The 26,074-nt window shown below is 39.5% G+C and overlaps 1 protein-coding gene across 1 annotated transcript; it reads left to right on the top strand.

Moving 5' to 3' along the window:
- Window positions 1-134: 134 nt before the first annotated feature.
- On the top strand, window positions 135-23,801 carry SNTN (sentan, cilia apical structure protein). Its single transcript, XM_053929255.1, is given in 4 exon segments — window positions 135-157; window positions 12,342-12,376; window positions 21,724-21,861; window positions 23,641-23,801. Coding segments are annotated over 4 exon segments (357 nt in total).
- Window positions 23,802-26,074: the final 2,273 nt, after the last annotated feature.

Raw genomic sequence — 26,074 nt, 5'->3', positions numbered from 1 at the left:
CAAAAGAAAGATAAAAACCCTCAACACAAAGGATGCTGGCTTGAACTCCCTCTGGAATATGCCCACACCTCTTAAGCATGAACTTTTTACTTTCTTTCTACTAAAGTCTAAGGGCCCCCATGAGACTTGCAACCATGAGAGCAACAGGAAGTGGCAGGTACTCCCTGGTTTATCCCCTGAACCTGTGTTCAAGGCCCCCTTTTCTCTGATTTTATAGTGAGCTAACAGCAGCCCCCTTTGGTTTACTTCTTTCCAAAAAAGTTTCTAGGACCCAGAGCAGAGCACTGCCTAGGCTTTTTCCTGTTGCTTCTTCCACACTAAGCTCTTGCCTAGTTTCACTGTCCCCAGCTTTAGTAAACATACTCTGAAAATCACCTGTACTCATGTTGTGAAATCTTTCCCACATAAAGTCAAGAAGCCACACACTACTGGCCAGCCTGAGGCAGACCCTCTCAGGGCCGTCTTGTCCAGTAACAATAAGACACTCAGAGGAATCTAGCAGTTTATTCATATGGGGAAATGCACACATATATGAAAATTTTTGCATAATTCCATGAAGTCCAAGTTTTAGGACTTCCAAAAACATAGTTCATGGAGCTGCTGAGCTTCCAGAGCCCTCAGTGAAGAACTTGCCAGCAGAAAAAAGAACAAGGCAAACCATCAAAGGCAAGTCTCTTAGAACCATCCTCCTAATATCTGCTATTTTCTTTTGCTAAGTAAAGAGCAAGACAGTGAACCCAAGTGTGAAAGCAAACTGGGTAAAAACACTCTTTGTGGTTACATTTTTTCTCACTCAGTTTCAGACTTCGAGCACTATCAATATTGTCTTTATCTTGTACTGCCTCAAGCAGGTGGTCTTGTGTGCTTGTCAGTAAGTCACGTGCAGTTATTTGTCAAATCCCTGCTTACCATCTACACCTTTCCCTTCCCCAAACTGATACCCACCTTAGTAAACTGAAGTACCACCCTTCCATTGCCAAAGAACCAGATTGGCTAAGGATTTTTGTTCTTTTTTTTATAATGTAAGAATAACTGCAATTTTATTGGGTTTTTATTAAATCATTTTTATTATTATTCTATTAGTTTTTCCCTCTTTGCCCTCCTCCACCCATCCCAACTCCTGCTCCCACAGTCGATTTCCACACTGTTGTCCATGTCCATGAGTCATTCATACATGTTCTTTGTCTAGTCCCTTCCCCTTGTTTCTACTATTATCCCCCTCCCTTACACCCTTTGGTCACTTTCAGTCTGTTCCACATTTCCTTGCCTGTGGTTCTATTTTGTTCCTTACTTTATTTTGTTCATTAGATTCCTCATTATTATAGGTGAGATCATATGGTATTTCTCTTTCACCAACTGGCTTATTTCACTTAGCATAATATTCTCCAGTTCCATTCATGCTGTCACAAAAGTTAGGAGTTCCTTCTTTCTTTCTGCTGCATAGTATTCCATTGTGTAAATGTACCACAGTTTTTTGATCAACTTATCTACTGATGGGCACTTAGGTTGCTTCCAGCACTTGGCTATTATAAATAATGCTTCTGTGAACATATAGGTGCATATGTTCTTTTGAATTAGTGATTAGGGATTCTTAGGGTGCATTCCCAGCAGTGGAATCACTGGATCAATAAAGGCAGTTCCATTTTTAGTTTTTTTAAGTAAATTCCATACTGTTTTCCATGGTAGCTGCACCAGTCTGTATTCCCACCAACATTGCACTAGGGTTCCCTTTCCTCCACATCCTCACCACCACTTGTTTGTTGAGTTGTTAATGATGGCCATTCTGGTAGGTGTGAGGTGATATCTCACTGTGGTTTTAATTTGCATCTCTCTGATGGCTAGTGATGTTGAGCATCTCTTCATATATCTATAGGCCCTCTGTATGTCCTCCTTGGAGACCTGTCTATTCAGGTCCATTGCCATTTTTTAATTGTATTGTTTTTCTTCCTAGTGTTGAGTCATATGAGTTCTCTATATACTCTGATGACTAAACCCTTGTCTGATGTATTATTGGAAAATATGTTCTCCCACATAGTTGGTTCCCTTTTCATCTTGATGATGGTTTCTTTAGCTGTGCAGAAGTCTTTTAGTTTAATGTAGTCCCATTTGCTTATTTTTTTTCTTTATTTCCCTTGCCCTAGGAGATACGTTGGCAAAAATATTGCTACATGGGATATCTGAAATTTAACTGCCTATCTTTTCTGCTAGGACTTTTATGGTATCAGGACTTATATTTAAGTATTTCATTCATTTTGAGTTCATTCTGGTGTATGGTGTAAACTGGTGGCCTCATTTCAATTTTTGCAGGTACCAGTCCAGTTCTCCCAACATCATTTATTGAAGAAGCTATTTTTACTCCATTGTATGTTCATGCCCACTTTCCCAAACATTAATTGACTGTACAGACTTGGGTTTATTTCTGGATGCTCTGTTCTGTTCCATTGATCTGTATGTCTGTTCTTATGCCAGTAGGAGACTGTTTTGATTATAGTAGCCTTGTAGTATAGTTTGATATCAGATATTGTGATCCTTCTTACTTTGCTCTTCTTTTTCAAAGCTGCTGAGGCTATTTGGGGTCTTTTTTGGTTTCATATAAATTTTTGAAATATTTGCTCTTAATCTGTGAAATATACCATTTGTATTTTAATAGGAATTGTGTTGAATCTATAGATTGCTTTGGGTAGTATGGACATTTTAATGGTGTTAATTATTCCAATCCATGAATATGGTATATGCTTCCAATTATTTGTGTGTTCCTTAATATCTTTCTTCAGTTTTCTATACTTTTCTGAGTGTAGGTCTTTTACTTCATTGGTTAGGTTTATTCCTAAGTACTTTATTTTTCTTGTTGCTATAATAAATAGGATATTTTTCCTAGTTTCTTTTTCTGTTATTTCATTGTTGGTGTAGAAAAATGCCTTGGATTTCTGAATATTGACTTTGTATCCTGCTGGTTTGCCAGGTTAGCTTATTAGGTTGAATAGTTTTTTTGGTGGAGATTATAGGGTTTTCTATGTACACTGTCAGGTCATCTGCAAATAATGACAATTTTGCCTCCTCCTTTCCAATTCGGATACCTTTTATTTATTTTTCTTGTCTGATTGCTGTGGCTAGAACTGATACTATGTTGAATAAAAGTGGTGAAAACAGACACCGTGTCCTATTCCTGAACTTAAAGGAAAACCTTTTAGTTTTTGCTCATTGAGTATAATGTTGGCTGTAGATTTCTCATATATAGCTCTTATTATGTTGATGTATGGTTCCTCTGTTCTCACTTTGCTGAGTGTTTTTATCATAAATGGGTGCTGGATTTTATTTTTATTTTTCATATTTTCTTATCCATTCAGCTACTCTGTGTCTTTTGATTGGAGCATTTAATCCATGTATGTTTAAGGTTATTGTTGATAAGGGCTTATTCATTATAATCTTTCCCTACATGTGTTTTCTCTCGCGCTCCCTCTGTCTCTCTCTCTTTCTTCTCCTTTCTACAGCAGTCCTTTTAGCATGTCTTTTTTTTAATATATTTATTGATTATGCTATTACAGTTGTCCCATTCCCCCCCGCCACTCCACTCCATCCTGCCCACCCCCTCCCTCCCACATTCCCCCCCTATAGTTCATGTCCATGGGTCATACTTATAAGTTCTTTGGCTTCTACATTTCCTACACTATTCTTACCCTCCCCCTGTCTATTTTCCACCTATCATCTATGCTACTTATTCTCTGTACCTTTCCCCCCCTCTCCCCCTCCCACTCCCCTATTGACAACCCTCCATGTGATCTCCATCTCTATGGTTCTGTTCCTGTTCTAGTTGTTTGCCTAGTTTGCTCTTGTTTTTGTTTTAGGTGTGGTCGTTAATAACTGTGAGTTTGCTGTCATTTTTACTGTTCTTATTTTTTATCTTCTTTTTCTTAGGTAACTCCCTTTAACATTTCATATAATTAGGGCTTGGTGATGATGAACTCCTTTGACTTGACCTTATCTGGGAAGCACTTTATCTTCCCTTCCATTCTAAATGATAGCTTTGCTGGATACAGTAATCTTGGATGTAGGTCCTTGCCTTTCATGACTTGGAATACTTCTTGCCTGTAAGGTGTCTTTGGAGAAATCAGCTGACAGTGTTATGGGAAGTCCTTTGTAGGTAACTGTGTCCTTTTCTCTTGCTGCTTCTAAGATTCTCTCCTTCTGTTTCATCTTGGCTAATGTAATTATGATGTGCCTTGGTGTGTTTGTCCTTGGGTCCAGCTTCTTTGGGACTCTCCGAGCTTCCTGGACTTCCTGGAAGTCTATTTCCTTTGCCAGACTGGGGAATTTCTCCTTCATTGTTTGTTCAAATAAGTTTTCAATTTTTTGTTCTTCCTCTTCTCCTTCTGGCACCCCTATAATTCGGATGTTGGAACGTTTCAAGATGTCCTGGAGGTTCCTAAGCCTCTCCTCATTTTTCCGAGTTCTTCTTTCTTCATTCTTTTCTGGTTGGATGTTTCTTTCTTCCTTCTGGTCCACACCATTGATTTCAGTCCCAGTTTCCTTTGCATCACTATTGGTTCCCTGTACATTTTCCTTTGTTTCTCTTAGCATAGGCTTCATTTTTTCATCTACTTTTTGAACAAATTCAACCAATTCTGTGAGCGTCTTGATAACCAGTGTTTTGAACTGTGCATCCAATAGGTTGGCTATCTCTTCCTCACTTAGTTGTATTTTTTCTGGAGCTTTGAAGTGTTCTGTCATTTGGGCCATTTTTTTTTTGTCTTGGCACATCTGTTACTTAAAGGGGTGGAGGCTTAGGTGTTCCCCGGGGCGGGGCGGTGTAATGCTGGTCACTCTGCTGTGATGCTGTACATGGGGGAGGGGCCGAGAGGGAGCAATGGCACCCGCTCCACTCTCCTCTGGATTTCAATCTTTCACTCCGCTACCCACAATCAAACTGGGCCCCTCTGGTGCTGGTTCCTGAGTGGGTGGGCTTGTGCACGCCCTAGGCCCCTGTGGATCTCTCCAACGACCTCTCCTGTGAGGCTGGGAGTCTCTCCTGCTGCCGCCCCAACCCCCATGGGCGTTTTCAGTCAGAGGTTTGCCTGGGTCGGGCGGTCGGCTTCACTCCCTGCCATTTGTCCAGTTTATCTGTGCGCGAATGTGGGGCCGAGGGGTGCTACCCGTTGCTCTGCCTGCCCCGTTCTTCGCCACTCTGAGTCCAGCCCTCTCTGTTTATCTGCGTGAATATGGGGCTGCAGGGTCTGCCAGTGGTCAGACTGCCTGCCCCGTTCATCCCATACTCCGCCAGTCTCGGTTGTGCCACAGCCACGCGAGTCCTCTCTGCCCCGGTGCCCATCTCCACCCCTCCTACCAGTCTGGATTAATGTTTATTTTTTATTTCCTTGGTGTCAGACTTCCTTGCCGTTCGATTTTATGTCAGTTCTGGTTGTGCGAGGAGGCACAGTGTGTCTACCTATGCCGCCATCTTGGTTCTCCTTTTAGCATGTCTTGAAATGGTGGTTTGGTGGAGATATACTCTTTTAGCCTCCTTTTGTCTGGGAAGCTCTTAGTTTTGCCTTCCATTTTAAATGAGAGCCTTTCTGGAAAAAGAATAAAAGTATTATACAAAAAAAGGAAAGGGAATATGAGATGTCTAAGTAAAGAAAAATAATTGTGAGAGGATAGGGGGAGGAAAATGACAAGTAAGGAATGTGATCCAGAATAATAAAGGGAAAAAAATTAAAGTCTTAACTCAAGTAAGCAAAGTCAGGAAGACAAAATAGAGTAAGACAAGGGGAGAGTAACCTATGTTATTTGAAATTTTAAAAATAGTGAACAAATAGGAATACCATTGAAGAAAAACAGCAATAACTGTATTATTATGTCAAACAAGCCACACTTTACAAAGGTGGAAAGGAAATAAGAATATTATAAGAAGGGGAAAAAGAATTTGAGTTGACTTAATGAAGGAGGAATGCTTTTGAGAGGCTAGAGAGAGGAAAATAGTAAGAGTAAGGAATAGGAAAAAGGCATAGCATGTGGGAAAATAAGATTTACAATGAAAATAAGAAAGGGTAGGATGAAGGCAAGGTGGAGTAACACAAGGGAAGGGTACAATGTGAGATTTGAAATAACAATAAAATAAAAAATAATTAAATCTAAATAAAAAGAATAAAAACTGAAATACCAAGAACAGTGAATGTGTTGGAATATAATTGAAGCCAAAAAAATATTAAATGGCTATGTGAACAGAAGAAAAAAATGAAAATTCTGAAGAAGAACAAGGTGAAATTCATCTCAGCAATTTGGTGTTTACCTTCTGACTTCTCTTCTAGTATCAGCCTCTTTTTTTTTTTTTTATCAGCTCAAGGTCCCAGTGTGGGCCCTCCAATTTATGGCAGCACCACCTGTATCACCTTCACCTGCCTCTAGAAGGAGCTTCTCCTGCGATTGGGAAGGTGGAACCCCTGAGTCTCCCCTGAGAGGCACTGTTCAGTCTTCTGAGAAAATTGTGGGTGTGTTCCCCTGCCCCTGCACCACCCATCTTGGTCTGTCCTAGCTTATTTCCAATAATGTATAGTTTCTGATGAACTAGCTGTCAGTGTCAAGGGAGGAGCCAATGGGTTTAAATCAGCTCTTTCTACTTGGTGTTGATGGCAGCTCTGTGTGCAGTGGAGGCTGGGCAAAGCCCTGATTCCTCCTTGCTGCCTCATTTCTGATCCTCCTGCTTTGCTGGCCTCAGTGCAATAGGGCCCTAGGAACCAGTGTATTTTGTCTCCCTCAAAGAACTTCAAATGGACCTTTTAGGCATTCCTCTTTCTGTCTTTCTCTTGTGGAAACGTACTCTGCAGGGAGTTCTTGAGCCTGACCTGCCTGTTTTGCAGATCTTTCCCATTGGTGGTGCTTTCCATCCTGCAGGAAGTGGGGGCTGGGTACGACCTTTCCTTCCCAGAGCTTCAAAGATCAACAGGGAAGGGGTCTCTATCTGGCTGAAAGTAATCTCAGGTGCTCACTTCCTGCTCCTCCAATTCCTAGCCCACTGCGCAGCAGACAGAGTCCTGAATTCTGTGCAGCCTCTGCCCCACCAGCTTCATCAGGCCGGGCCGAGAAATCCACTCATTTTGCACCTTTATGATCTCTCTGCCCAGCTGCACTCAGTGGGAGCAAACTGTGCCCTCTATCTTTTCCCCTTGCTGGCAGAGCAGCTGAGCCTGGAGTCCCTGCCCAACACATCTCAGCCCCGCCCCCCTTTTAAACTGTCCCACTGCAGCACTGAGTCTGGCTTTCTGTACACACCACCACTCTAAAAAGCCAAGAGTCTCTCACAGTGGCCAGCCTCTTCTGCCCACGCAGGTGCAAATAGAATCCCTCTTTCTGGCACTCTCCTGGTTGGCGTTTGCTGCTGAAGCTATGGATGTGTTGCTCACATGTGTGTAGCCTGGATCTCCCTGACTTTGGGTATCCAAGTCACTCCCAGTCTGGGTCTGGGGGGCTCCCTGCCCTGGGAGGGAAGGGAGCTGCAAAGCTGCAATCTCTGACCAGGCTTTCTGTGGCTGCAGGCACCACAAATTGGGTATTTTCCCTTCCACCCATAAAATATCCTTACCACACATTGCAAAGCATCTTCTATACTCCTTGGCTTCTAAAGTTCATATCAGCTAAGATTCCGTTGAATGTTCAGTTTATTTTTTGGAAGATCAGCCAAGTGTCCAAGATGGGTGCAAGTGCAAGCAGACTCAGCTTCCACCTACTTGGCTGCCATATCTAAAAATATGGATTATCATTCTTTAATAGATTTTTCCCAGATGGCTTGACACTGTATAAATAGCTTAAATGTTTCATGATACTGTGAGATTCTCATATAGGAAGAATTTATGTATTTATCACCAAATGTCTGTGAATGCTACTGTCTTTTTTAGAATGCCAGCTTTGATTTAATCTTGACAAAAAATGATTATCAATAACCTGATTTTCAGTATTTTGCTTCCATCATCATCATAATCATGCTGTTTCTTGCTCATTTGTTCACCCCTCATCCCATTTTTCTGTCCTTCTGTATATCCCAGGAGGCTGATTCCTACATATTCTACCACCCAGACATCTTTCCTACTTGTGTCCTGATTGGTTCAGTCAATGGAAGGCACAGACTGGAGATTGGAGCGTGGGATATTTCTCCCCAACACTCTTCCTAATTTGCCTGATTTCTGGCCATGCCTACCTCCCTTCAACCCCGGCTTCTATCAAGGGGCCTCTACTCCAAGAATCCAGCTCTCACTTGGCTCCATTTTACAATTTCCTCTCCTTGCCCTTCCAGGACAAAAGGTGGTAAATCCCCCACTGTTGCTAGCCTCTAGGTTATTCAACACCCATGTTTAGTTTTCTTACCCTGCCTACTGAGTAAACCTTTCATGGATATCTCTGGTGCCATCAAAGTTAGATTCTGTGCCCTGCCAAGACTTTGATGATAGTCATTTCTAACATTATCTTCTCTATGACTATTGTGTACTGATTGCTCCTCATGTATCAGATGCTGTGCTGACTCTTCCACAAACATTAACATCCAGCCTCATAACTTATAAGGAAAGTATTATTTTACAGATGAAAAAGTAGATTTGGCAGTTTTACCCCAGGTAGCACAACTAATAAGTGGCGGAGTCAAAATACAAACTCAGATCTTTCTAATTCAGAGATTCTTTTACACCATCCACAGTTTTCTTGTCCATGTCAGAGTCCTGGAGTATTTGCTACAAATCCAGACTCTGGGAAAAATACCCAGAGCCCTCTGCTGAGTTAACCAGCTCTAGGTTTTAACTTGAGCAGTTTGGTTGGCTCAAGGTCATCACCTGATCCAAGGTGGATAATTATATAAGCAAAGTAAACTGACAATGTATGGGGTATGCTGGCATTAAAACCCTGATCAGTATGGGCAACTATAAATTAGTGAGGCAAATGAAACTCTCCCTCCCGAGTTTAAATGAAATATGCTAAGGAAATTGACTGGGAGGTAAAAGGAGAAGAAAAAAGAAAACCCATAAAGAGAAGCAAGCAATGAGAGAGTGACATGGCCATATGTTGGAACAGTGACCAGCGATGCAGTAATAAGATGGCATGTCCATGGAGCCAACCTGAAGTCTGAGCAGTGATTATTCTTAGCTTCTCTTGAGATCTACCTCCTCTCATCCATCAACCCAACAGTGATCTAAATAATCATTGGTCATGTTTTCCCTGACCCAGACTAATTTGATTGAGTTGGCACATCCTCAGTTTTCACACAAAGCTCTACACTAACACAAGTGAAATAGCCTCCCTACCAGTCTTGCTACATTTATTCTGGCTGCCTCTCTAAACCATTATGCACATTGAAGCTGGAGTGATTTTTCCAAAATTTCCATCTAAATTTATTAACCTCCTTGCTTAATACTTATAAATGATTTCTTATTCTTTTGACATAGAATGAAAATTCCCTGTGGTGGCCCACAAGTTCCTGCATTGTCTAGTCTCCATGCCTCCTCTTCATCCTCCGCTGGAGCCTCAGTCCCCTTCTTCTCTCTGGTCCAGCCACACTGGCCTTTCAGTTCCCTCTGTTCATCACACTCCTTCCTGCCAGAGTTTAGCATAGGCTATTCCATCTGCCTACAACATGGATCCCTTTTCCTTTCACATACTTAATTTCTGCTCATCATCAAACATCACTTCCCCAGGGATGTATCCCTGACTCCCATGACTGACACCAATCTCAATGAAACCCTCCTTGCTTGCCCTTATAATAATTCATGACTGTCATTGTGTGATTAATATCAATCACACAATGATTAATATCAATCACACTTGATTAATATCAATCTCTCTTTCTGATTATAAGCTCTCTGAGATCAAAGTCTATATCTGATTTTACCTCACTGTTATGTCCCCAGTACATTGTAAGGTGCCTGGTCCACAGTAGGCACTCAAATGTTTGTTGAATGCATGAATGTTTTAATGTCTATGTATAATAACAGTGGGTAAATCTCCTGTAAAAGTGCCATTGTATGCTTCTTGTGTAGTAAGTGACAATAGTAACAGTAGGCAAGTGACTGTTGCTTAGGAAGGGCCAACACACAAAAGGAAAGCAGAGTATGTGTGACTATATGCAAAGTACCCAGGAGCAAGCTCTCCAGTCCCAATGTCCACTTTAGCATCTAAGAAAATGCCCAAAATGTCAGTGGCACTTGGATCTCCTTTGCTGAGTTTCATTTGAGCTTTCAGGTATATTTCCAAAGAGCTCATGTCAACAACTTCATATCCAAGATATTGCAGGTTTGGTGCCTGTTACCCACCCAAATCCAGCTTTTTAAAAAGATTCTATTTTATTTTTAAGAGAGAGGAGGAGGGAGGGAGAAAGACATGGAGAGGAACATCAATCAGTTACCTCTCATATCCACCCACCTAGGGATCAAACGCACAACCCAGGTATATGCCCTGATGGGGAATGGAACTGGTGACCTTTTGCTTTGTAGGATGATGCTCAACCAACTGACTGATGCTCCACTTCAGTCAGGAACCAGTCCATCTTTAAATTGAATTGGAAAAATAAAGAGAATAAATTTTCACCATTAATTGCAAACTCTGAAGGAGATACAATTAACTCAAATATCTTTGCTTGCTCTTGAAAAATATGTATACATCAAAATTGTTGGTGATATTAACTACATAACATATTCTTTTAAATTATTCATGGCAGAAGAAATTGTTTATATCATTCAAATATACAAAATTATGACTAATAAATGAAAGATATATTTTCTCATGTAATTCCCTTTAGGGGGCCTACTTGAATTCAGAAACCATTTTTGAACACTTAGCCCAGGGTGGGAGACATGGGACAATCTTCATAGGTTTGCTTCCAAAAGCCTCAGAAATTGAGGAGGCCATGGCACAGAAAATAATACAAGTCATGTGGCAAGTGCACATTGTGTAAAGTGAAGAGATGGAACATCCTATATCCTATGAAGGGGATAATAATTGTGCAGAATTTCTAGAAAAATCAAGAGGAGCTCCCCAAGAAGACCATAAATGGCCCAGTATATTATAGAATCCAGCTTCCTATTTTTATAAGAAAAATGATCTCTCAACAAGTTGATGCCAAAAGCAGATCTTGAACATAAACATTCCCTTTAAGGATGTAATACAACCAAGGATATATGTTAAAGATATGACCAAGTTCTATTGTTCTTATTGGCTTTCTCAAAACCACTCAAGCCATCAGGGGCTGAAATATCAAGCACACATTGATATGGTCTTTTCAAAGGAGTAAGAGACATCTTCCTACTTCCCATCTGGCCTCTTTCTAATCTCCTCATATATCAGGTGAAATAACTTCCCAAATTGGGAATCTGGTCATATCATTCCCTTCCTTCCCAGTGCCTTAGGATAACCTGAGTTCTTCATAAGACTCAACAATATTTTGGCTCTGGCCTATGACTGCAGCCTCACCTTCTACCACTACCTCCTTCCTTCTCCAGTTTCCAGCCACACTCTATTCCTTTGGCTCTTCATTAATGCCACAGTTTCTCTCATGTCCAAGTCTCAGCATGCTCTGTTTCCTCTGCTCATAACACTCTTCTTCCTTTTTCACCTACTGATTCATTAGGCTTAAAGAAAATGCCATTACCCTAACGTGTAGAATGAGTTCGTCCTTCCCTGTCTTCTGTATGTGCTCTGCCATTGCTCTTTATTGAGCTATCTGTCTAATATCTATCTCCTACACTAGACTCTAAGCTCCCAAGAGTTTAGGAACCTGTCCCTATCATTCACTGATTCATCCCCATTCCCCAGTACAATGCCCAGATTCTTAGGTAGGTAGGCTACACTGCCAAAAAAAAATAAACCTCAAACCTCAGCATTTTACAGAAGTTACTTTTCCTTTTTTATGTGACAGTCCAGAGTGAGGGTTTCGGGTTGGTGCCAGTTTTACTCTATACAACTGTATCTGGACACAGGCTGATGGGGTTCATGGCTTCAACATGTGGCTTCCAAATTATCTCTGATAATTTCTATCTTAATCATCTGGAAATGGGAAAAAATGTGTAAGAGCTCATCTGAAAAGTGATCACTTCTCTTCTACCTCTTTTCCATTGGGAGGGATTTAGTCACTATTCACATAAATACCAAAAGACTAGGATATGTGGGCCAGCCATTGTCAAGGACTTTACCTAAATGTGTCAAGGGAAGAAAGAATTTTAAAAGAAAGATAAATGGTTGTTCCACCAGGATGCTCAGTGAATATTTATTGAACATAATTAATCTTTTAGCCATTGTATAGCTCTACTTTAGATGCTAATATCAATACCCAAACTCCCAGAATCATTATGTTTCTTTCATTTTATTGGCAGCATTTCAATATCCAAACAACTGGCTTCAATAAAAGGTAAGGTGTGGGCGACTGAAGTGTATGTGTTTCTTCTCTACTATGGCAGTATGCCAAGAGTTAAAAATAACAGGACATTGGAGAATGCTAAAGATATAAGGGAACTGTGGATAAATCATCAAACATTCATGCTGTTCTTTTTAAAGATTTGGGAACTGAGATCCAGTGATAAGAATTAGCTCACCCAAACAGCCTATTAAAGACCAAGTTATGATGGATCCTAATTCCTAAATTAGTGTGATTCATATGGGGGCCGGCTATCTCTCCACTGATAGCATCCTCACTAAGTCCAGAGCAAGAAAATTAACATCTAATTTGTGAATGTTCAGTGGAACTCAGGATGCAATCAACCCCCAACTGCCTCTGTTGATTGAGGGAAAACAGTGTGGCCAACTCCCAAAGTGTAAATATTTGTCCTCAAAATTCCATTTTTAGGAATACTATGCAGCAGAGAGAAAGAAGGAGCTCCTTCCCTTTTCAACAGCATGGATGGAACTGGAGAGCATTATGCTAAGTGAAAGAAGCCAGGCAGTGAAAGACAAATACCATATGATCTCACCTTTAACTGGAACATAATCAACAAAATAAAAAAAGCAAACAAATTATAACCAGAGACATTGAAATTTAGAACAATCTGACAGAAAACCACAGGGGAGGGGAGAAGGGATAATGGGGGAAGGGTTTTCAGGAACTACTATAAAGGACACATGGACAGACCAAGGGGGAGGGTGGAAGTAAGGGAGGGAGGTGGGTTTGGCTGGGGTGGGGGGGTTGGTGGGGGGGGAAATGAAGACAATTGTAATTAAACAACAATAAAATAATTTTTAAAAAAGAATTTCATTTTTATAGGTAAAACATCTTTAGCCTTAACACTATTGCTATGGCAATAAGAATATAAGAAAAAAAACAATTCATATACTTAGATCATTATCTTACTCCAAAATGTGTGACCCAAAATGTTTACAGAGAAATAGGCACAGCTGGATATTACTATACTGTAGTTATATTTACTCATAGATGGCTAGTCAGTGTCACCAAAGGAGACTCTTTTATTTTCATATAAATGTCTTTATCTTAATGAAAATATTATTTTATACTATCACAATATGAGACCTATGATTTCTGTTTTATAATTTACACAATTTCAGTATTTTTGATAATTTCTATGACAGCATCATGTCCATAACATGATAAATATTCGTGACGTTTCTAATACTTCCTCCCTCTCAGAGGCTAAGGTAGGGATTATAACTCCATTACCTTCACCGCCCTCCACCCCACTCACAAACACACTCATTTTTACTAGTCCCAGACTCTTTACATTTGTACCACATTTATTCCCATGCCTTAAGAAAACACAAGGTCACTATGATTTATCTTCCTAGAATGTGTTTCATTCAATGCGAATAATTTTAAATGTTATTCATTGTTATCAGACATGGGTAAGTAGATCATGGAATAGAAACCAATATGAACCCACGTTTTCTCTAGTCATGTGGGCTTATGCCCTTGATCTCTTGGAGGGTGGGAATGGAGAATGAGAACATATTTGCCTCGAGCATTCAAAGTCATTTTATAGTGGAAAAGCTTGAGAAGTACTAGAGGATTGAATAAACTATTGATGTCGCAAGAAAAAGAGAGAGGTCTAGTTTTTAATTCTGACATATACTACCCATGTGAGCTTTGACTTTTCTCCTGTAGGTCTTCATTTCCAAAAATAATTACTATTACAAAAAGTTCTAAAATGAGGTGATTCTGACAGCTTGCTGTACTGGGAGTTGTATTTCTATTAGAGTAAAGTGTCAGAAACTTACTCTATCAAATGTTTAATGTTTAGGGTTCTATGCTCCAGGGCAGGTGAGGAGAAAGAGGCAGAGCATTGTTCTGAAGTTCAAGCCAGCTCAGTTTAGTACACATATACTGAGTCCTACAACATGCCAGGTCCTGGGAATGAGCAAAGGTTAATAAGATGCACTAACTGTTCCAGGAAACACACAGTCTAGAACTGCACTGTTCAATATGGTACCCACTAGCCACATGTAGATATAAAACACTTAAAGCGTGGCTAGTTTGAACTGAAACATGCTGTAAGTATAAAATATTCAACATATGTCAAATTTAGGAGATGGTAAAATAGAGTAATATATTTCAATCATCTGTATTGATCACATGTTAAAATGATATTTTTGTTAATTTAATCTGTTTCTTTTTTACTTTTTTGATGTGGCTACTAGAAAAGCTTAAATCATTATCATGGGTCACATTACCTTACTTTTGGACAGCACCATTCTAGAAGGTAATTCAGACAGATAAATGGTATTTTAGTGTGAGGTTGTGATAAGTTTATGTTTAGAGAAGTAAGAACAAAGGAGGGAGATGTAGCCCAATGTCAGGTTTGGGAAAGTGTCCTACAGAATACAATGCTGGAGCCCTGGCTGGTATAGCTCAGTGGATTGAGTGCAGGCCTGCACATGTCTGGGATAAGGGCCACATCCCCAGTGAGGGGTGTGGGAGAGGCAACCACACATTGATGTTTCTCTCCCTCTCTTCCTCTTTCCCTTCCCCTCTCTCTAAAAGTAAATTAAAATCTTAAAATATATATATATATATATAATGCCTGAAAAACATCTAGAGGCAATTTGCATGATGGGCAATATGCATCATGGTCAATATGCATCATTGTGAGGAGCCAGACTGTCTGTGTAACCTTCAGCAAGCTACAAACCCTCTCTGTTCCTCAGTTTTCCCATCTATAATGTAGGTATGATACTGAAACCTACCTCAACGGGCTGATAGAAGATTTAAATGAGTTAATTTGTGTCCATGCACTGGATGAGTGGCTGGCAAAGAGAATGAGCTCCATAATTATTCAATACTACTGTCTGCCAGAACTGAAGCTCAAGGAAATCAAGTATTATTCTCTGGATATTGCCCACTGCTATATCCCCACAACGAAGATAATGGGGCTTGGTAATCAACACTTCCTACTAAATTCTTTATTTTTTTGAATTTTTATTTTTGTAATATATTTTATTGATTATGCTATTACAGTTGTCCCCATTTTTCCCCTATTGCTTCCTCCACCTGGTTCCACTAATCCCTCCAGCAATCCCCCTGTCCCCTTAGTTCATGTCCATGGGTCACGCGTGTAAGTTGTCTTTTCCATTTCCTATACTGTTCTTAACACTCCCCTGTCTATTTTGTACCTACCTATAATAATTCTTTTTTAAAAAAATACATTTCATTGATTATGCTATTACAGTTGTCCCATTTTTTTCTCCCCCTTAATCCCCTCCACCCTGTAAACCCCCTCCCACCATCTTTCTCCCAACTTAGTTAATGTCCATGGGTCATACATATAAGTTCTTTGGCTTCTCTATTTCCTATACTATTCTTAACCTCCTCCTGTCTATTGTGGGCCTACCTATTATGCTTCTTATTCCCTGTACCTTTTCCCCCCATTCTCCCCCCTCCTCCTCCCCACTGAAAACCCTCCATGTGATCTCCATTTCTGTGATTCTGTTCCTGTTCTAGTTGTTTGCTTAATTTGTGTTTATTTTTGTTTTTTTAGGTTCAGCTGTTGATAGTTGTGAATTTTTTCTTATTTTACTGTTCATATTTTTTATCATCTTTTTCTTAGATAAGTTCATTTAACATTTCATATAATAAGGGCATGGAGATGATGAACTCCTTGAACTTGACCTTATCTGGGAAGCACTTTATCTGCCCTTCTATTCTAAATAAAATTTTTGCTGGATAGAGTAATCTTGGATATAGGTCCTTGCCTTTTATGACTTGGAATACTTCTTTCCAGCCCCTTCTTCCCTGAAAAGTTTTTTTTTTTTTTGAGAAATCAGCTGATAGTCTTATGGGAACTCCTTTGTAAGTAACTGTGTCCTTTCCTCTTACCGCTTTTAAGATACTCTCTTTATCTTTAATCATGGGTAATGTAATTGTGATGTACCATGGTATGTTCCTCCTTGGGTCCAAATTCTTTGGGACTCTTTGGGCTTCCTGGACTTCCTGGAAGTCTATTTCCTTTGCCAGAATGGGGAAGTTTTTCTTCCTTATTTGTTGAAATAAGTCATCAGTTTCTTGGTCTTCCTCTTCTGCTTCTAGCACCCCTATGATTCAGATGTTGGAATGTTTAAAGTCATCCCAGAGGTTCCTAAGTCTCTCCTCATTTTTTTGAATTCTTGTTTCTTTATTCTGTTCCAGTTGGATGTTTATTTCTTCCTTTGGTTCCAAATCGTTAATCTGAGTGCTGGTTTCCTTCCCTTCACTGTTGTTTTCCTGTATATTTTCCTTTATTTAATTTTGTATAGCCTCATTTGTTCCTTCATTTTGAAACCAAAATCAATCATTTCTGTGAACATCCTTATTACCTGTATTTTGAACTCTGCACCTGACAGATTATCTATCTTCTCATTGCTTAGTTCTTTTTCTAGAGTTTTGATCTGTTCTTTCCTTTGGGCCATATTTCTTTGTCTGGGCACACCTGTTGCTGTATTGTGGTGCTGTGGGGGGGGGGGGGGATGGGGAGTCAGAGTGGGAACAGTGCTGCTTCCCACAAGTGGATTGTGCCCTTTTAGGTGCTAATTCCCAGGTTGGTGGGTTTGTGTACATTCTAGGATCCCATGGGCCTCTCCAATTAACTCTCCTATGGGACTGGAAGTTTCTCCTGCCTTCAAAACCTTCACAGGATTTTACAGCCAGAGGTTTTGAGTCTTTAGTTTCCTGGTCAGCCAGCCCCTGCCTTGCTAGTGCAGTCTGCCACCTTGCCACGCATCCTCTCCACTATGGCTGTCCATTTCCACCCCTCCTATGCATCTGGATGAAAGTTTCTTTACTCCTTGGTTTTCAGAGTTCCATGCAGTTTGATTTTCTGGCAGTTCTGGGGTTTTTTTGTTTTTAAGTTGGTTGTTATCCTTCTTTTGGTTGTGTGAGAAAACGAAGCATTTCTACCTATGCCTTCATCTTGGCTGGAACACCAGCAGCATATGCTATTTTATAGTCAAGGGAAAACACATGTTATGTTTAAAGGAATGAAGGAGATGGAAGAAAGCTGGCTATTCTTATGGATTCCCCATCTACAGAGCAATCAGACCTGTATTTCAACCGAGGGTTGGAAAATATCTGGACTTCACAACCTTTGCAGGGATACCTGTCCAAGGGGATATTCCAAAGTGGCAGATCTCTCCATGAGCTTTGAAGTCAGACAGACATTCAAATCTTTTCTCTGTCACTTCTGAGCAATATAGTCTTAAAATTCTTAATCTCTCCATGTGTCAATTTCCAATGTGCTAAATTGAGGTACAAACAAACAGTGCCTACCTCTCTGGGTTTTACTAAGCATTAAATAAGATTATGTTTGTAAAGCACCTGGTACATAGTAAGCAAGGAAGGTGTCTGTCATTGTTTGAAAGCTCACTTGTAGCTTGAAAATTCACCCCTTCTTCTCCAGAAGGGTACAGCCAGCAGGACCAGAGATGACTGTCCTCCATGAGAAGTCTCAGACTCAGTAAAACAGTTTATACTAAATTCTTTTTCAATTATTTTTGGTCATTAAGAAGTCAACTGGTCAAAATTATACAAGCAATATTTACCTCCTAAGGAATTAATGTATTTCCTCAAACAAGTGCTATTTATAAACAGAGATTAACATTAGCCACTTAAATTCATAGTTACCACCATTTAGCACCCACCACTTCAAATACACACGCTCCAGGAAAGGCAGACATGAGCTAAAAGAAACATGCCCATCTCCCTGTAGTTTGATGAGCAGGAAAATCTTGAGTAATTTAGGAAAATCCCATTTTTAATTCAGGTTTCCAGGTATGGCAGAGGTAATGTGATGGGAAGAGAAAGAGATAAAAATAGAATTTTAAAAGCAGGGGATTTTCTAAAGCTGGGCTTTTAGGCTACATGGAGGGGCAGCCACTGGGCATGCAGGTGGAAGCAGGAAGTATAAGGCACAAGCCATAGGCCATGGTGAGACTGAGCATCAGAAACCAAGGAAGATATCAAGGAGTAGGGCATTCATTTGTGAAGCACCTACTATGTGCCACAGAAAAAAAGACAGGCAAAAAAAATCTGTCTTCCTGAGTCTTATGTTTTCAACATGAATCCAAATTCAGGTCCTGTCACTTACTAGCATTGTGTCCTCAGAAGGATCATCTCCTTTCATCACTGATAAAATGCTATAATGCTGGAGAAACAAACTAGGTTTATGGACTGGAAGAATCAGTGTATTAAAAACATCAATTTCCCTTATATTGCTTCCTAGGTTTAATGCAATTTCTATAAAATTTTAAGGTTTTTTTTTTTTTGAGCCAAGCTTATCTTAAAATTTATATGGAAAGAGAAAAGCCCTAGGATAGCCAAAATAATTTTGAGAAAAAAATAAAGTGTCAGGAATCACTCTTTCTAATATTAAGACTTACTATATAGCTACAGGAATCAGAACACTGTGACGAAGGGTAAGACACATAGGTCAATGGAACAGAAAAGGGGACTCAGAAATTGACCAACATAAGAATGCTCAGCTGATTTTTGAGAAAGAGGCAAAAGCAATTCAATGATGAAAGGACAGAGTTTTCAACAGTTGGTACTGGAGGAGTTGGTAATCCACAGGTAAAAAAAATGAACCTCAACCTAACTCCCACACATTATACAGAAATTAACTCAAATGGATCATGGATTAAAATATAGAACATTAAGTTATGAAACTGTTAATTATGCATAGGACAAAACTTTCATATGAGAATAAATTGATAAGTTGGGCTTTATAAAATTTGTAAACATTTCCTCCACAGAACAGCATATTGAGAAAAATAAAAAAGCAATTTACAGACTGGGAGACAATATTTGCAAATCACAAATCCTATCAAAGGCTTGAATCTTACTAATAGATACATAACTCTTAAGCCTCAAAAATTGTTTTAAATTCAGTTATAAAATTGGCAAAATCCATGAACAGACCTGAGCAGACATTTCACCAAGGAAGATATACAAATGGCAACTAAGCACATGAAAAGCCATCCAGCATCATTAGCCAGTAGGATATACAAATTAAAACCACACTGAAGTACTATTACACACCAACAGAATGACTAATAAACAGTGATAGTACAAAGGCTGATAAGGATGAAGAAAAAACTGGATCTCTTACACATGGCTAATGGGACTGTAAAATGGTACATCCAGTGTAAAAAACAGCTTGTAGTTCTTAAAGAAAAAATGGGCTTATCATATGACCCAGTAATTATACTCTTGGGCATTTATTCCAAAGATAACAAAAACTATGTTTTGTATAGTAACTTGTACACAAATGATCCTACAAGCTTCATTTGTAATAGCCCAAACTATAAAGCATTGAAATGTCCCTCAAAAGGCAAATGGTTAAATAAACTATGGTATATTCATATCATAAACCACTATGTTAAATGGTATAATAATTCCTAGGGGGTTATGAAAAGTTAAGGTACTGTACAAATTATTAAAGTACATTATACATAATAAATGCACAATACATTGCAGGTCCAACTTTCTATCCAAACCAGATTGCTGCATACACACATGTCCTCAAATTGTTTTAGCTTGGAGCAAATAAGTGAGAACTTCCGAGTGAGGATCAAAGAGAACAGTCATCCATTTGCAACATCAGGAAGTTCAAATGATTCAAGCTTCAGGCTAAATGGTATGGGAAAATAGCCTGGGGGAATGGAGAGGGCTCACATTTCCTCAGTTGACAGGAGAGATGCCAACACATTGACTAGAATACTGGGCAGATTTTTTTAAAGAATTTTTTATTGATATTCTATCACAGTTGTTCCAGGTTTTCCCCCTTTGCCTTCCTCAGCCCATCCCACCCCCCACTACCACAGTCAATTCCCACATTGTCGTCCATGTCCATGGATCATTCATACATGCTCTTTAACTAGTCCCTTCTTTCCAGAACTATCAACTTCCTCCCTCCACTTTGATCACTGTCAGTATGTTCAATGTTTCCATGCTTGTGGTTCTATTTTGTTTGTCAGCAGATGCTTAGAGACACAAAAATTGTAACAGCACCATTTAGCTTGAATCCTGCTCAGAGATACAGTAAAAACTGAGAAAGCCCACATACTTCCTCTTTCATCCATTTCTCTCAACTCTTGTTCTTTCCTTTCACCTTTAATTGAAAAAAATAGATGCTTAAAACCTTTCAGTGTTTTTTCTCTACACTTTAAAGAAAATCTTGGTTTCCTTCCATGGTCTATGAGTAGCATCATCTAACCCTGTCTACCTTTCCCAATCAAACACCTTCCAGCTTCTTGACTCTAGCCACAACCATCTCATCTCAACTGCTCCTACTGATCTGAGATCTCTGATCTGAGTCTTTGCACTTATTGCTCTCTGAGCCTGGGACACTCTGTACAACCTTAACCCCAGCATGACCCCACACTCTCACCAAGCAGGTTTCTTCTCATCCTATGGGTCTTAGCTAAAATATTAATAACTTAGAAAGGACTCCAAGACCAGTTATCTAAGTAGCTTCCCTCCTAGGCCCACTCTGTAATTTTTTTTTCTGTTTCTGGACCTTCTTTGCCTCATACATCACGAGTCACAAATATGCATGTTACATATGTCTATGGAGAAATAATTATCAAAAATATATAACAAATATGTATGTATACATATTTCCTCTTGGTTATTATTTATATCTCCACTAGACTGTAAGATACATAGGGAAGAGGCCACAGCTGGTTGTGTCACCTCCATGTGTTAAGCCCCTTAAGAGAGTACCAAGAGCACAATGACTACTCAATACAAAAGTCACATTATTCTGACTGATCTGCCTTTAAAAGGACAATTATTGTACATAATATAGGCTGAAAGCTGTGGGGGTTTTCTTTTTCTTTTTTATTCTTATTTATTTAATTATTCAACAGCATGTACTAACTCCTGGCACCTGTTATTGATCCTGGGAATATAATGATAAATAAATGTATGATCCCTGGCCCCACGGAGTTTGCATTCCAGCTGGGGAGAAAGCCAGTTAAACATCCATTAATGGTAATGTAAATTCTATAATAGGGGCTGTATTAGGGACTCAGAGAGGAGAGAGCTTAAGAATGGTCTTCACTCTACCTCCTAATTCTACCAATTCTATTACTCCTGAAAAAATTTTTGTTTCCATTATTTAAAGGTCCAGGATCAAACTCTCCCATGTCCCATTCTCAGTAGGGGACAGATGGCCTGAGAACAGGGCCAGGTTGACAGTTCCCATGGAGGATATAATCCCATGTCTGGGGAAAGATTACTTCTAATTTAGGCTATATCATTGTGTATGTCTTCTCCCACAGCTCTTGGGAAGGGCTCGGATCTGTAAAAAGCTATTGTAACCACTGCTCTGATTTTCAGACATTCTTCTGACCCTGATGGTATATTTGAAAAAGCTACTGCCAAAAATCTGCTACAAACCCAATTTAGGAATTTCACAGAGATAAGAGAAATAACGGGCACCACACCATAATGGCTGGTCCAAAGAGCCTATAGCTCCAGCTCAAGGACCCACCATGTTGATTCATTCACCAAATATTTATTGAATACCTACCACATGTCATGAGGTGAATTGAGCACTGGGCTTAATACAGTGAAAAGCTAACAATCCAGCAGTCTAGAGAGATATACTGAAAAGTAACTAGAAAAAGGATGATGAAATAGTATAGTATGCATGGAAGAGTAAAACAGAGGTACTATCCTGGTGTTGGTGGTCAAAGAAGGGCTCCTGGAAAATTAAGACATAGCTGAGATCTAACGAATGAGCAAGAGTTACAAGTCAAGGTGGTGGAGTGAGAATGAAAGCATTCCAAGGTGTGGAAATGGCAGCTGCAATGCCATGAAGCTTGTCAAAGACCTGTAAGAGCCAGTAAGTCATTGGTGAGAAAAGGGAAGAAAGTAGGAAGCAGTATGAGATGATGTTGGGAGGTGGAGAGAAACCAAATGTCACAGAGGTATAACCTGAGGGCAGAAGGAAGCCAGGAATGGTTTCTAAATCCAGGAAGAATAAATTATACCAACTGCAGATCAGATTGAGGTAGAGGTGGGGGTGAGACATAAAAGAATGGAGTTACTGTGGGGAAGCAATCCAAAGGGAAGCTGATATAATGGTTTGGACTAGGGTGGTGAATATGAGAAACATTTGGAAGGTGGAATGAACAGAATGTGATCATTGATTGGCTGTGAGGTTGAAGGACAGGAGCAGCAAATTATGATATTCCAGTTTGACTTTGGGAAAAAAATGGGTGGTAGTCCCATTCCCAGAGAAGAGAAAGACTGAGGAATCAGAAGTTTTGAAGTAAGGTGGGGGTGGGAAGGAGACAATGAATTCCATCAGAATGTGTCAGTTTTAAGATACATAGAATTCAGCTCTCGGAGGGATTGGAAGTCCTCTTTTGGCCCTCACTGGTAGATATGACCTCTTGAGGAGAATGAGCCTAGAGAAGCAATTATGGGCAAAGACTGTAGAGGAATGTATCATCATTCCTAACATGCCTCAATCCTTGCTGTGATGGGGGGTTTTACAGTTAGAACATGGGTGGGCATTTGGGGTTGAGCTAAATGCAAATATAGCTCAGTATAACAGCAAATCAAGTGACCTTAACATTTTCAATTTGGAAGATATTTCACAAGCTGTGGTTGAAAACTGAAAGGCCTCTCCATTTATGTACTATTTATGTTTTCCTTCAATCCATTTATGAGGACTATGCACTTGGATTTGATTTGTGTTTAAACTAAATGCTCAATAATCTTCCAAAGCATATGTTTTTCTTTAGCATATTCTATTCCATATTTCTGGATAATCTAATTGTTCAGTGGAACACATCCTGTATAACTCCCAAAGAGATTATGTTTTGAAAATCTGAAACTATAACACTATCTGTGTTTGTAGAAAGGTAGGATGACTTAACAGTTAAAAGTGGGTTAGGTAGCCAAGGTGATGTCTGGCTCCAGACCAATAGCTGCCTAGTTTGTGACAAATCTTACTGAGTATCTGATACTGCACCTATAGAATAGGGATAATTATAGTACATATTCAATAAGGTTACTGCAAATATTCAATGAGATAGTCCACAAAAAGATTTAACACGGTGCTCGTCTAGTAGCACTGGTAACAACTTGACATGTTACATTAGTTAATAACAAGTTTATTATAGCTTATTATCTGTAAAACCGAAGTGGCACAATAAATTAGGTTTGTACTTTTTCTTTATTGTTACAGGGACAAGAAACCAACCCAAAATACAAAGACCTTCTTTCTGAACTTGACAAGCATACAGAAAATAAGCTTGATTTTGAGGATTTCATGATCTTACTGTTAAGCATCACTGTAATGTCAGATTTGCTACAAAATATATGGACTGTAAAAATGATCAAATAAACAGCTTTAACTATTCAGTTAGATAAAATAATGACCAAAGACAGTGTTAAATAATTAAAGATTGTCTGCTTTTTTTTTTCAATTAATTGATATCCTGACATGCATCTGGGATAGCATGGTTGGTTCTGATTGCTAATACTCAGACCCAATATAACTCCAAACTCCATGCATACTCTTCAGGAATTTCTGGATAATATGATCTCTTGGAGTTTCATAATATGAAAGATTTATACCATTGAATATCACATTACTCTTGTTGAGTTGATAGTGACAGAGCACTTTCCTTATCATCAGTGAATCGCTCATCATTTGTTCAGTAAGTGACATTTGCTGAGCATCTGCTCCATGAAACTGCTGGGGAGGCAGTAATGAACCAGCAGACCATCTCTGCCCTCACACATGACTGGGGAAGTCTAACAGTGGAGATGAACACTGATCAATGTATTAATCAATTGTATATGCAGTGTAATTATAATTGTGATAAGGGCTACAGGATGCTAAAAGTGATGTTACCACTTGACCTGGTCTCAAAAGTCAAAGACACTTTACTGACAATCTGCAAAAGACAAAATTATGGGGGGAAAACAGAACAGATTAGTGGTTGCCAGGGCTGTGAGTGGTCAGCAGAGTTTTCCACATGAGAGAACTTTTAGGGGGAGATGGAAATGTTTTGTATCTTATCGTGGTGGTGGTTTTGTGACTATGTGCATTTGTCAAACTCTTAAAACTATACTCTAAAAATGGTGAATTTTATTGTATGTGAGTTATTCTTAAATAAACATGACTTAAAACCAAAATAACAAAAACAATATCCTTATAATCTGTGACCATGGTTTAACCAACAACTCCCTGAGATTATGATCTAAAAGTTGCCATCTTAAGGACCCTCATCCCCTATGGTCACAAATGTATTCCTGAGTTTAAATTATAGCTACATATGAATTTACATACACATAGAGGTCAATGCCTAAACATTTGAGACTGACTTTCATGAAGACTTGTACTTATTTTAAAATTATTGTAACTTCCCAAGTTTTCTCCCTCACCTCCTCTTTTCTCCCTGCCTGGCACTGTAAGCCTCACTGGAATATGTTAAGAAAACTCTTTCAGGAGGGAGACTTTCTCCCTTGGTCTGGTGAGGTGTTATCTCAACTGGTAGTGCCCCAAATCCACCAAGACCCAATTCTTTTTAGCCTGCCTCCTTTCCAAACCGCAGACAGAAAGTGTTTACATACCATGTGAGGGAAAGTCCAGACTTTGCCCTCTCTCACCATTTTCACAGGAGGCACGTGTGTTCAACAAAGCTCATACTATATACCAGGCACTATCTTAGGGGTTCTACAAATATTAACTCATTGAACCCCCTAATAAACCTAGGTAGGTATTATCATTTTACAGATGAGGAAACTGAAGCACTGAGTTTTGATTTTCCCAAAATCATACAACTGTCAGCTTTGAGAGTTCTCTGTCCTCTCTGTAGGCATTGCTAATTTTGCTAATATTAGACTTTGTTGAGAACAATAATATTACAACTCAACAAAAATAGCTGTGCACATTTCAGGCACTGTGAAAAAGAGGGTGGTACCAGCTGGGTCCTGAAGGACCATTTGGCATTCCTCAAATAGAACTCTGTGGGATGGTCTCCATCAAAGTCACAAGAAGCTGAATCTGGCAAACTTGGTGACCAATGAAAAGGCCAAATTTACACATTTTGGACAAGGAAAAAAGAGACCCTGGCCAATAGTGTGATGGGAAATCTTGGAGCCATTCCAACTTTCTGGGTTCCTAGTAGGAAATTTTTGGAAATCCATCCCAGATGGAAAGTCACACTCTTCTGCGGAGGATATCAATTATAGCATCTATTTTTGTCTCATGCAAAGAATGAAATCAGAGCAAATAAATGTGTACGTGTTAGAGCATCAGTGACAGATAAATAAATTAGCATGATGGTAACACCCTAGATCACAGAAGCCTCACTCCTTGGCTCTAGTCCTACAACCATAAGTTCTACTCTTAAAACAAAGTTGCCATTTTGCCCTGGCCAGGTGGCTCAGTTGGTTGGAGCCTCATCAAGTGCACCAAAAGTCTGAGGATTCAATTCCTAGTCAGGGCACTTACCTAGGTTTCAGGTTCAACCCCCAGTCGGGGTGTATACAGGAGGCAACCAATTGATGTTTCTCTCTCGCATCTCTCTCTCTCTCTTTCTCTCTCTCTCTTTCCCCCTTCCTGTCTCTCTAAAATCAGTAATAAAAAGTATATCTTTGGGTGAGGAT

The sequence above is a fragment of the Desmodus rotundus genome, chromosome 8 (genome assembly GCF_022682495.2).
Source record: "Desmodus rotundus isolate HL8 chromosome 8, HLdesRot8A.1, whole genome shotgun sequence".
Taxonomy (NCBI): domain Eukaryota; kingdom Metazoa; phylum Chordata; class Mammalia; order Chiroptera; family Phyllostomidae; genus Desmodus; species Desmodus rotundus.
This window is presented reverse-complemented; position numbering and strand designations above follow the sequence as displayed.